Consider the following 12,704-nt stretch of genomic DNA (forward strand, 5'->3'; position numbering starts at 1 on the left):
GCAGGTTTCTCTGGGTTCTGTGTGGCCTTATGTGTTCATGTACTGTTGGGGACACAGTTGTCTAAAATTTCCAGCCCGTGGCCGAGCAGTTCCCTATCGGCGATGTCGCGCACGAAGGAACTATGCCATTACCGTCTCCGAGGTAACGCCACCCAGTGCCACCTCTCTGGAGAGAGTGCCGTCGCATTCTCAGCGTCGTCTGCTAGGGAGAGCAGTTCAGCACGGTCTCCCCTCGGTGAGGGTATTGGTATAGTTCCTTCGTGCGCGACATCGCCGATAGGGGATTGCTGCGCCGGAAACTGGAAATTTTAGACAACCGTGTCCCCAACAGCACACCTTTCCAAAGTGTTGAAAGAAAGCGCTAGTTTCTCTTCTGTGTCCGCTTTTTTTTTTGCGCTACTCTATTACAACTAACGCGGAGGTATACATAACATCATCTGCTCTAGGTCTGTGAGCAGTCTAGAAGCAGCGACGAAAAGTAACGAACTTAACGCGGATTGCTTGGATATGGCCTAAAATGTTGATGGAGAGAAAATGTGCGGTCATGCGGTTATATGCATTAGCTCCTTGTTCGTTTGACATGACTTTTCTACGAAGTAGTGCTTAGTGTTCGCTCTAAAGGCCTGTTTATACTTCAACGGCAGACAGGCTAGCTTGTGTAGGGCCACCAAGCGTCGTGGACGAGCACGCTGATTGACGGCGCGTTCTTTCACCGCCCCCCCCCCCCTCACCACCACCACCACCACCACCACACTCTGACGGCAGACATCCTCGTTGTGCACGCTCGTGGTGGTGGTGGTGGGTGGTGAAAGGGCTTGCCGTTGTCGGCCTCACGTAGGTGGGCAACGTCACGACTGACGCCCTGGGGGAATGTGCGTCCTGGGCCGACTTCTAAGGGAACTGTGCCGACATATGTCTGAAAGCGTCTGAGGAAAACCCAGGAAAAACCCCAGACAGCACAGCCGGCACCGGGATTCGAACCCGGGTACCTCCCAGTCTCGACGTGCACGCTCGGTCATCGATGGTGTATAATGCGCATAGGCCAATGAAAGAGCTCGCCGTCGTCGGCCTCACAGAGGTGGGCAACATCAAGAGTAACGCTCTGGGGGAATGTGCCTCCTAGGCCGACATCTAAGGGAACTGTATCAACGTATATCTGAGAGCCGACTGAGGAAAACACAGGAATAACCCCAGATAGCACATCGGCACTGGGACTCGAGGTACCTCCCAGTCTCGATGAAACATGTCCAGCGCCGAGCAGTGAGCCAGCTGGTGCTCGTCAAGTGCAATCGTCCAGTGCTATTCACTTTCTTTTTGACTCGGACGATGACGGCCGCCAACAAGTTGGAGGTAGGCAATTCGTTCACAAAGCACGCGAGTACCAATGGCCGCTTTCTGCGATAAAGCCTAAAATACGTACGGATACAAGAAGAGATATGTGCTCACATTGAAAAAACAGTGCCGTATTGACCGACGCTATATATTCAGCTATACCGGGCGTTTCACGAAAATCCCCCCGGCTGAATAATTCGTTAACAGGTAGCGCCATCGAAGAAATTTCTTTTTGGCAAATATCCTTGGGACATCGGCCATGAACTGAGTAGTGAGCGGCTACTTCGCGTACAGTCAAGAATTAAATAAACATCCTAACTTTTAAATTTTACTTTGCACGCCTATGGACTTTCATATCGGGAACTTATGCGAAAACTATTGCAAGAAGAAAAAAACGTTTTCAAAGAAGAAAAAACGCGCTGTCACACGTCATTTTTCCGATTAATAAATTGGTTTCTGTTTACATATATCTTGCTCGGAGTAGTGCACCAATGCGCTCTTTGGATCGGCTATCTGGCTGTCCATTCCCCCCACCGTGTTTATCCGTCTGGTTCACGCACGCGGGCGACGGATGCGAAGCGAAAGGAAATACGAAGGGAGTTGCCTCATGGACAAGAGCCGCCGACATTTCGAGCAGAGAGTCTTCTTGTGGGCACCGTCCTCATCATTGGCATGGTATTTGAAGCTTGGGCATAACGTGTTAAAGGTTCATGCGAATTGTGGGTTAACAGCCCTGGGGGAAAGAAATTGTCCGTACAGGTCGCTTTGTTATAGTGTGGTGGGGGTTATGTGAATGCAGTTATCTTTGCTCCTGGCGCAGCGGTAACGCGTGCGCTTGGAGACTGGGAGGTCCGCGGTTCGAATCCGCGGGCCGGCTGTGCCGTCTGGGGTTTTTCCTGGGTTTCCCTCAGATGTGTAATAGGCGTATGCCGGCACAGTTCCCCTGAAGTCGGCCCATGGACGCAGCTATCCTCCCCCCGAGCGGATTCCGCTCGGTCTTCCACTTCACCCTTTCCTCTCCTCCTCTCCACCACCTTTCCCTTCCCGAGAAACATGCCGCCTAATCAGGCAGGCAGACCTCTCGGGTTCCGCCCAACGACACTCCTCCTCCTCCTCCTCGACCGGTAGAAATGCCAGGTTCACGTACAATGGGACGAAACGGGACAACAGGCAGGAATGGGCGAGCATTCCGAAAGATAACGAGGTTGGTGGTTACATGGGGAAATTTTCAGAGCAAGAATTCCTTTTTTGTAACGTATATATTTGTAATACACAGTTGTGGCATGGAAGAAAAAAGAAAGCGATAAGGTAGTGGCCATGCAGAACATAACAGTATCGATAGATGATAAAGGGTGCGGAATAGTTGGGAAAAGGTCTGGGCGTAGTTTTTTGCGAAGTGTTTCTATGGTGCCTTGTGGTTTGTTGATACCGAACGGGTGGGCATTGAACTCCTATATGAGATAAGACGTCTGTCACGTGTCTGTGTGGTTTCTAGAATATATAGTTTAATGTTGTCAAAATTGTGACCAGGAACGTAGAAGTGTTGTGCGACTGCTTTGAGGAGTTTGTCGAAGGTGCGGGTTCTGTGTCCGGTAAGGCGGGCCTTCATTTCTTGGCCGGTTTCACCAAAATATTGCGTAGAGCAGTCGCCGCATTCAATGCAGCATATGACATTGGGACTTGTGCATGTGAATGCGTGGTTAACAGAGTGGGTGTAATTACTCGCAGTGTTTTTGATGGCGTTAGCGTGTTGAACGTGCTTGCATGTTTTGCATCGCGGGAGGTTGCAAGGACGTGTTCCACTGCTCTGGGTGTTCGTAATAATTCTACAGTTCTTTGTCTCGACTGTGTCAAGGGTATATCTCCCGTATTTCCGTCGAGTGTTGAAACTTTAGGATCTGAACAATACACTGAATGCACTGATTTCAGGATTCGGGATATTACAGATCACAGCGCTATACTTTTATGTGTATGGTTATATTTGTTGCCGCATCTCAGAGTGAAAAACTGCTGCGGGGCGTTACACACATTACACGCGCACTTCCACAGTCGCGTGCGCACGTGGACTAATTCCGTGTCCGCAGTCTGGACACAGACTCCCGATCACATTAACCCCGACATTCTCTGTCAAGTCCGGTTTCAAGCACTGGAACGTCCGTCCTTCAGTACTTCAATGCCGCCGAAGATGTGGATCCTTCTGATACTGCTGAGCATCTCGTCAAGAACCATATGCAACCTCGCCATTCTTACTGTGGGCGTTCTGTATCCTGCGTATAACTGCTGCCAAGCCATCAGCGACAAGAATAACTACGAGTACGTCCGCTGGATGATGTACTGGGTATCGTTGTCAGTCTTTGCTACGTTGGAGCCATTGGCCGACATCGTTTTTGCCAATTGCATCACGTGTTACGCGCCCCTGAAGCTCGCTTTCGTATTGTGGTTGCAGTCTTCGTCGGCGAAGGGGGCGAAGCACGTGTATCGTAAAGTCATCTTACCCAGTTTCCTCCGACATGAGGCAGTGGTCGACAGGTGCTTGGCTGCTTTGAAATGTTACGCTGTAGCCGTGTTCTCCTTCGCTGGTCGTACAATGAAGCGGCTCATCATACGGGGCATCATGACCCAAGTGAGCAAGGACAGCACTCTACGAGAGCATATACCGTCTGATTTAGTTCTCTCCATGGATGGAACGGACGTACCGGCGAACGAGGACACGGGGGCCGAGCTGTCATCTGCTCCGGGAGATCATATAAGAAGGAATATGTCACCGTTACGAAGTCGTAACACGATGGCCAACAATACAAACACTCTGGTGCCGTGATATCCTTGGAGGACAAGGAACAGTATACGGACGAGAAATTTGTTGTACAAGGCGCACTTCTGAGATGCGTTTGATTTTTAAAAAAATGTGTTTTAATACGGCTTATGCCTGTCTTGCGTTAGAGGTGGTCTGGAGTAGGCTGGTTGACGGCACAGGATGCCGTGTGACTTGTTTCATGAAAACTTCGAATAACAGGGGAAAAACTTCTCCTCCTCCTCCTCCTAACTTTGAATCCTGGCGTGAGTTTCTGGGTTATTTGACTTTGGTTGCGTATCAGCTGTTTGAGGCTTATGTGACAGATAGACCCGTGCGAGAACGCAGGTGAGCAGGTGCCTACGGACATCCATACTCAAAACCTGAAAGTGCGGAACACAGAATACACGACACCAATCTTGTTCTCCTCAGTGTTTCCCAATCTCAGGTTTTGATTGTGGAGGCTAATATGGCTGTGTCATTCGTGGCGCTGTAGTTTTCCTTCGTTAATTATCGCTATTTCAAAGCTTCACTCAAGGACATGTAGCCAAGCAGTACCATATTGCTCGGTACTCTATGCAATGGATCGGTAGACATGCACTTTTGTAATTCAAAGGTTTTGACCGTCTGCACATGATGCCTGATATCGCTTTATGGCTTTGCTCTCCGGCGTGTTTGGGGCGACACTTGGTCGTGAGGCACATTGCCCTTACGACTCCCTGTCGCCTAGCGTGCCAGTGCGTCTTGTGCGTATAGGGATGGAGTAGCATAGAGCGAAAAGAGTGACTGTTACTTATAGCCACTTTAGTGTTTACAAACAAGACGCGCCATCTGCGCATGCGCGCGGTGGGTGTTGGCGAAACACACTGAACGCCGCCGTGCGATTACTTTCGCAAGTGCTACATCGGCTGTGTTGCACAGCTACACCTCACTCGACTGTCCCTTTGCACAGTACTCGTACAAATTTGGATCTCTGAAGGAATGAGGTAAGTGCTGCTGCAAGACGAAGTTGCTTATGAACGGTATACAGCATGACGATCCCTTTGCGCTGCACATCGATAACTGGACAGCTCACATGCCGCCGATCACAATCGCATTGTAGATTACTAATACGTTCGTTGAGCCAGTTCACTACTGATAGTGTGCAAGCGGACAAGGCACCGGAAGCACACAATACAGGCTTTTTTTTTTTTTTTCAGTGCACAGGTGTTTGCTACAAACAAGTTCCAGTCCATAAGCTGCATAGGCTATCGTCATCTTCTTCTTCTTCTACCAATGAGATAATGGCCGTGAGCCACTAAGGGAGATTGGCCAGGACAAAAGGGGCGTGAGATGTTTGTCTATGTCTGTGCAGTAATGATGGGGACTAAGGCCAAGTCAGATCCAAGTATCTTATGACATATATGACATTATCTATCATCTTTCCTATCAGACATCACGTGAGTTCATGACTTCTTCATCAGTACTGAAGAGACCCTCAGGTGGGAACATGCCAATGTCTTCAACACAGGCTTCCCTTCAGAACCATCCCTATCATTGACTCCGCAAGTATGTGAAGAAAAATTTTAAACCTTTTCTGTGCACATCCATCTTTTTAACCCTTTCTCGATTTCTGATTATAAATTTTCCATGTTTTCCAGTTCCAATTGCAGTCATTTGTGCGGGCTGAGGGCTTTTGCAGACCGCTACGATTTCACGAGTTGTTCCCTCGTGCGCTCTTTGAAAAAAGTGGTGTTTTTGGAGGTGGGCAGGAGAGTGGATGGATGTTACTGGAAAAAGGTTTGACTACTAGTAATAGTAATCCTAGACAGTAACACACACAAAAAAAAACAGCCTGGGTCCACTGTGGAACCGGCCTGGAAACGCCATCCAAGGTTAGAGCTGGGCTGGCCAAGGCAGTTTCAGTGCTGAAAGTGGTGCAGTTTGAATTTTCATTCTAAAACCGTCCAACTTTGTTTCGAAAACAAGGGTGGTTCACTGCTGAGCCGAGGTGGAAATGGGATGTTTAGGAAGGTACGCGGGATTGTGCGAGATTCCTGGCTGTGAAGATAATAGCAAATAAAAATGCCGAAACTAATTGCACAAATGTGTGCGAATAATATATGCTCAAATGTAATAAAATAAATAAATAAAGTAATTAAATAAACAAATACCCAGCAAGTTATGCACACAACTCCACATACCTGAGTAGGTTACAAACAAGGATTGTACAATGCGACAGTTCCTGGCTTTACGCTGCGAGATGTGCGTGACATGACCTTTCCCAGTCTTTCAAACCGGAACTATATCCATAATGCTCTTATCGTCATATGCGACCAAGCGCCATCGGCATCAACTCAGAATATGTTTTGAACTTGGAAATGTCTGCTGTTGGTTTGTAGGCGTCCATGTCGTTGTGGAAGCCTGAGTAAACGAGTCCACACTAGAAGACTCCGACAGAAGGGGAAAAACAGTGTTTACTGCGCGGTGCCACTTCGGCACTGCCCGAAAGGAACAGACAGATCGAGAGGGAAGAAGCAGTCCTCGAGGACAGAAGGGGAAGAACAGTGTTTACTGCGCGGTGCCATTTCGGCACTGCCCGAAAGGAACAGACAGATCGAGAGGGAAGAAGCAGTCCTCGAGGACAGAAGGGGAAGAACAGTGTTTACTGCGCGGTGCCACTTCGGCACTGCCCGAAAGGAACAGACAGATCGAGAGGGAAGAAGCAGTCCTCGAGGACAGAAGGGGAAGAACAGTGTTTACTGCGCGGTGCCATTTCGGCACTGCCCGAAAGGAACAGACAGCTCGAGACAGAAGAAGCAGTCCTCGAGGACCGTGACCATCGTTAGATGGCGGTGGCGCTACAACATCTAAGGGCCAGCTTTCACTATAGGCGACGCCCAACGCGAAGTCATGAGCGGACGACGGAAATAGTCGCGCATTTCCGGTGTTGGGACAGGGGAGATGTCGAGCAAAAAAAAAAAAGCCGTGCCGAACTTCTTTCACGACATCGGCGAGAGCTGCCAAGAACTATATATAAGGTGGTGGTGGTGATGGTGAAAGGGATTGCCGTTGTCGGCCTCACGTATGTGGGCAACGTCACGACTGACGCCCTGGGGAAATGTGCGTCCTGGGAGCGTGAGAGAAGATATACTGGCGACCAATAAGGTGACACAGAGAGGCCACGCCTCGTGATTTTTTATCTGCTTTGAACGACGAAATGCTACTGTTGTGGGAACATGAAGACCGTGCACTCTGACCGGGCGGCGGGAATTTTTTTTTTTTTTTTTGATTGCGTGTTAGCGCCACGAAGCAACTGTGGCTATGAGCGGCGTACAGGTGTGGACAGACGGAGAGAGGACAGCAGGAAGGAGAGGGGGACAGGGGGATTAGTGTGGACTATCCTTGACTTTGCTGACCAAGAGCGAGGGAGGCTCCGCCCCCAAATGGCGCGCCAATAGGAGGACTCGGGAGGCGGAGCGCTGCGGCCTCTGCTCTTGCCTAATAGATGGCGCATCGGTAGCGCTCGGCTCGGGATATGTGAGCCGCTGTCGTCTGCTTCTTCCGGTAGAGCTACGACCTTGAAGCCTCTGCTCTCGCGTAAGAGATGGCGCAACATTGGCGCTCGGTAAGGGCACGTGTGGTCACCATAACTTTGAGCCTCGACCTTGAGACTGGCCGGTAACCTAAATTCCGATGACGCGGCGATAGCAAACCATAGTGCGTAGTTTTGACGATTATGCTTCATGGATATGTCATTACATTACCAAATTTGTGGCCGTTCGACGTTTCGCTCCGCTCTTTTGCGTAAACATTGTCTCAGCTCATGAAAAATGAAAGAAATATTTGTTCTACTCCTCGCACTGAAATAAATCATTTAAAATAATTGGACTGTGTGTTTCTTTTTTTCTTTTTGTAAGTAGTTACGCAAGTATGTAAAAAGAACAGAAATGTTGCTGCTTGTTCTACTCCTCGCACTGAAATAAATAATTTAAAATAATTGAACCTCTGTATGCAATAAGGGGATAAGTCGAAAAATCCCAAAATGAGAAAAGGGGCCTGATATGATTGTCCGTCCCATTGACACACATGCATTTCCCCTTTTTTACCATGCTGTAGCGGGCCAACAAATCGCAATAAGATCCTAAGTTTTCATTGGCAGGTGCTACTGGTATGTAGATGTCATTGCAACAAAAATTATACCAACCCTTATTGCATACAGAGGTTCAATTGTACTGTGTGTTTCTTTTCACGTTCTTTTTTTTCCCCCCTTTTTGTAAGTAGTTAGGCAAGTATACTGCGTAGTTTTGACGATTATGCTTCATGAATGTGTCATTATTACATTACTAAATTTTTTGGCCAGTTCGACGTTTCGCTCCGCTCTTATGCGTGAACATTGCCTCAGCTCATGGAAAAGGAAAGAAATGTTGCTGCTTTTGTTCTACGCCTCGCACTGAAATAAATCATTTAAAATAATTGTACTGTGTGTCTCTTTTTTTCTTTTTTGTACGTAGTTACGCAAGTATGTAAAAAGGAAAGAAATGTCGCTGCTTGTTCTACTCCTCGCACTGAAATGAATCATTTACAATTGTACTGTTTGTGTGTCTTTTTCTTTCTTTTTGTAAGTAGTTACGGAAGTATGTAAAAAGGAAAGAAATGTTGCTGCTTGTTCTACTCCTCACACTGAATTAAATCCTTTGAAATAATTATACTCTGTTTCTTTTTTCCCTTTTTGTAAGTAGTTATGGAAGAAAATAATTGTACTGTGTGTGCGTCTGTGTTTCGTTTTTGTAAGTACAGAAGTACGTAAAAAGGAAAGAAATGTTGCTGATTGCTCTACTTTTTGCACTGAAATAAATCATTTGAAATAATTGTACTGTGTGTGTCTTTTTCGTTTTGTAAGTAGTTACGGAAGAAACTGTTTCGTTTTTGTAAGGGATTCCGGGATCGAACGTCGTTTGGTCGAAAGCTGTCACGAAATATTTGGACGAAAGCCATTTAATCGAACACCGTTTGACTGAAACGGCAGCGGTCATAAAACAGAACACACAGACAACGTGACAAGATTAAGAAGCAATTCCCCAAGGCCTAATACCTTCTGCATATTTCCTGCAGATATGTTGGAAAAACGCAGCGAACCACATGTCTCACGCTAGCGTGGGCGTAGGAAAAAATTTTCCCAGTTTGCGGAGCATTTTACCAAATGAAATGTTTGGGCGTACTTTTAGCAACACGCTGAGACAGTATCAGCCACGAGGACATGAGAGTGGACCTAAACGTCTAATTTTACTTGCAAAGCTCCTGCAAACGCAGTTTCAGCAAATGCAAATAAATAGCGAAAAAAAAAAAAAAGGCACATCATCGGATCGCCTTCTGGATGCGAAAAAGTGGATTAGGATGAGGAATGCGTTTATGGGCGAGCGGATGACAGAGAGTGAAATATTCCTTGGGATAACAGCATTTAGAACTGAAGATTTCTTTTGTTGTTTTCTTCTTTTTTGTTTCATCAACGCTCCAAGCGAACGAATAAAAGAATCGATCGAACGACTGCTGCCGTCTCGATCAAACGGTGTTTGATCAAATGCCTTTCGACCAAATGTCCCGCGTTCGATCAAACAGCTTTCGACCAAACGACGTTCGATCAAATGTCCCGGAACCCTTACAAAAAGGAAACACACACACAGTGTACAATTATTTTCTTCCGTAACTACTGACAAAAAGAAACAAAAAGACACACACACATAGTACAATTATTTTCTTCCGTAACTACTTACAAAAAGGGAAAAAAGAAACAGAGTATAATTATTTTAAATTATTTAATTCAGTGTGAGGAGTAGAACAAGCAGCAACATTTCTTTCCTTTTTACATACTTCCGTAACTACTTACAAAAAGAAAGAAAAAGACACACAAACAGTACAATTGTAAATGATCCATTTCAGTGCGAGGAGTAGAACAAGCAGCGACATTTCTTTCCTTTTTACATACTTGCGTAACTACGTACAAAAAAAAAAAGAGACACACAGTACAATTATTTTAAATGATTTATTTCAGTGCGAGGAGTAGAACAAAAGCAGCAACATTTCTTTCCTTTTCCATGAGCTGAGGCAATGTTCACGCATAAGAGCGGAGCGAAACGTCGAACTGGCCAAAAAATTTAGTAATGTAATAATGACACATTCATGAAGCATAATCGTCAAAACTACGCAGTATACTTGCCTAACTACTTACAAAAAGGGGGAAAAAAACGTGAAAAGAAACACACAGTACAATTGAACTCGTATGCAATACCTCTGTATGCAAACCTCTGTATGCAATAAGGGGATAAGTCGATTTATCCTCTTTTTACTATTTTTGTTGCAATGACATCTACATACCAGTATGCACCTGCCAATGAAAACTTAGGATCTTATTGCGATTTGTTGGCCCGCTACAGCATGGTAAAAAAAGGGGAAATGCACGTGTGTCAATGGGACGGACAATCATATCAGGCCCCTTTTCTCATTTTGGGATTTTTCGACTTATCCCCTTATTGCATACAGAGGTTCAATTATTTTAAATTATTTATTTCAGTGCGAGGAGTAGAACAAGCAGCAACATTTCTGTTCTTTTTACATACTTGCGTAACTACTTATAAAAAGAAAAAAAGAAACACACAGTCCAATTATTTTAAATGATTTATTTCAGTGCGAGGAGTAGAACAAATATTTCTTTCATTTTTCATGAGCTGAGACAATGTTTACGCAAAAGAGCGGAGCGAAACGTCGAACTGGCCACAAATTTGGTAATGTAATGACATATCCATGAAGCATAATCGTCAAAACTACGCGCTATGGTTTGCTATCGCCGCGTCATCGGAATTTAGGTTGCCGGCCAGTCTCAAGGTCGAGGCTCAAAGTTATGGTGACCACACGTGCCCTTACCGAGCGCCAATGTTGCGCCATCTCTTACGCGAGAGCAGAGGCTTCAAGGTCGTAGCTCTACCGGAAGAAGCAGACGACAGCGGCTCACATATCCCGAGCCGAGCGCTACCGATGCGCCATCTATTAGGCAAGAGCAGAGGCCGCAGCGCTCCGCCTCCCGAGTCCTGCTATTGGCGCGCCATTTGGGGGCGGAGCCTCCCTCGCTCTTGGTCAGCAAAGTCAAGGATAGTCTTAGTGTGCGTCCTGGGCCGACTTCAGGGGGAACTGTGCCGACATTCGTCTGGAAAGTCTTCGGAAAACCCGGGGAAAACCTCAGGTAGGATTCGAACCCACCACCTCCCAGTCTACAGCACGACCTTGGTTACCACCAACGAGCGGACGCCTTAGCCCACTCGGCCATGCCGCTGGTGGGCGGCGGGAATGCTCCTCTACTTCCGTCGCCCGCTCACGACGCCGCGTCGGGCGTCGCCAAGTGAGATCTGGCCCTAAGACGCAGATTGGTAAATTAGATGCTTCTTCCTGTACCTCCCGTCCCTCAACTCCTCCGACGGTATCAAAATGTGAGCGCCTTTGCATTTGTGTAGTAAGTCGCTCCGTTATGCATGCGTTTTGTTCCTGAACCCGTCTACGAGCTCTCTTACGACAAAAGGTAATCGGCGTGTGTAGGACGGTTGATCCTCAAGTCCCAAATCTGAACTGAGAGGGGCAATGGTCCGATATTTATCTATAGTTATCTGAACTGCCATCGTCCCGCTTGCACATGACGAACTTACGTTGTCGGACAATTAAGTGAGAAAGAGCGAGTGATAAGTGCCCTTTGTGATTTCGCACATGCGTGTATCAAAATGACACAAAATCTCCAACCAAGTTACAGGACGGGGAGATCCGATGTTTCGGAGCCAGTTCGGTATTCTATGATGTCACGTTATTTTCTTACAGTGTTGTCGCTGTTGCTGCATGTACACTGAATATTTGTAGCACATCTGTTATCATACCTGTTATCGGGTGTTAGTGTGGATCAGAAATTAATAAAGCAGAGGGTTGCTGACATTGTTTTAATTACTTCCGTTATAGATCTTCCTTTCTTGCTGTTAGACGCATAGTTTGCATAGACAGTCTTCGCTTGCAGCCAGACTGCCTCATATTATTACAATATATATTTCAATTTATTGCTCATTGTCACTTGTTAATTTGCTAGCCTATTTCAGCTTTTCCTGCTTTCTCGTGCAGCAATTTATCATGAATCAGTTGCTTCAACTTGACCTGATATAGCCTTCGGGCTACCGTCCATGTAAATGTGTTCCTGGAACATCGGTTTCGATACAAGGCAACATTGGATCCTGTTAAAGCCACCCCGATACATCGAGAAATGGAATTCCAGCTGGAAACATTTTTTTTAATTGGGGGTTTACGTCGCGAGACAACGGAGATCCCAGCTGGAAACAGGCCGCGTATAGCCAACCTTCTTCCAGCTTGGGTCCATTATGGAACTGGTTCTCGAGCATGCGTTTTCGTGCTGGAACCATCGTGTTTCCACCCAGGGTCAAGCCATTTCTAGGCTGGATCAAGACTGGGTGCATTATCAATTCAGTCCCTAGATCCAGCGTGGAAATTCCAGCTGGATCCTTCCCTGTTTCCTTTTCTTTTTTGCTACTGGTGTCATGTGTTTCTCAAGCAGTAT

At 46.6% G+C, this 12,704-nt stretch overlaps 1 protein-coding gene across 1 annotated transcript; it reads left to right on the forward strand.

The window, feature by feature from the left end:
* Positions 1-3,505: 3,505 nt before the first annotated feature.
* Positions 3,506-4,150, forward strand: LOC135400515 (receptor expression-enhancing protein 4-like). The gene has a single exon (XM_064632346.1). It carries the CDS (start codon positions 3,506-3,508, stop codon positions 4,148-4,150), a length of 645 nt encoding a protein of 214 aa, XP_064488416.1.
* The last annotated feature ends 8,554 nt before the right edge of the window (positions 4,151-12,704 follow it).

This window comes from Ornithodoros turicata, chromosome 7, assembly GCF_037126465.1.
Source record: "Ornithodoros turicata isolate Travis chromosome 7, ASM3712646v1, whole genome shotgun sequence".
NCBI lineage: Eukaryota > Metazoa > Arthropoda > Arachnida > Ixodida > Argasidae > Ornithodoros > Ornithodoros turicata.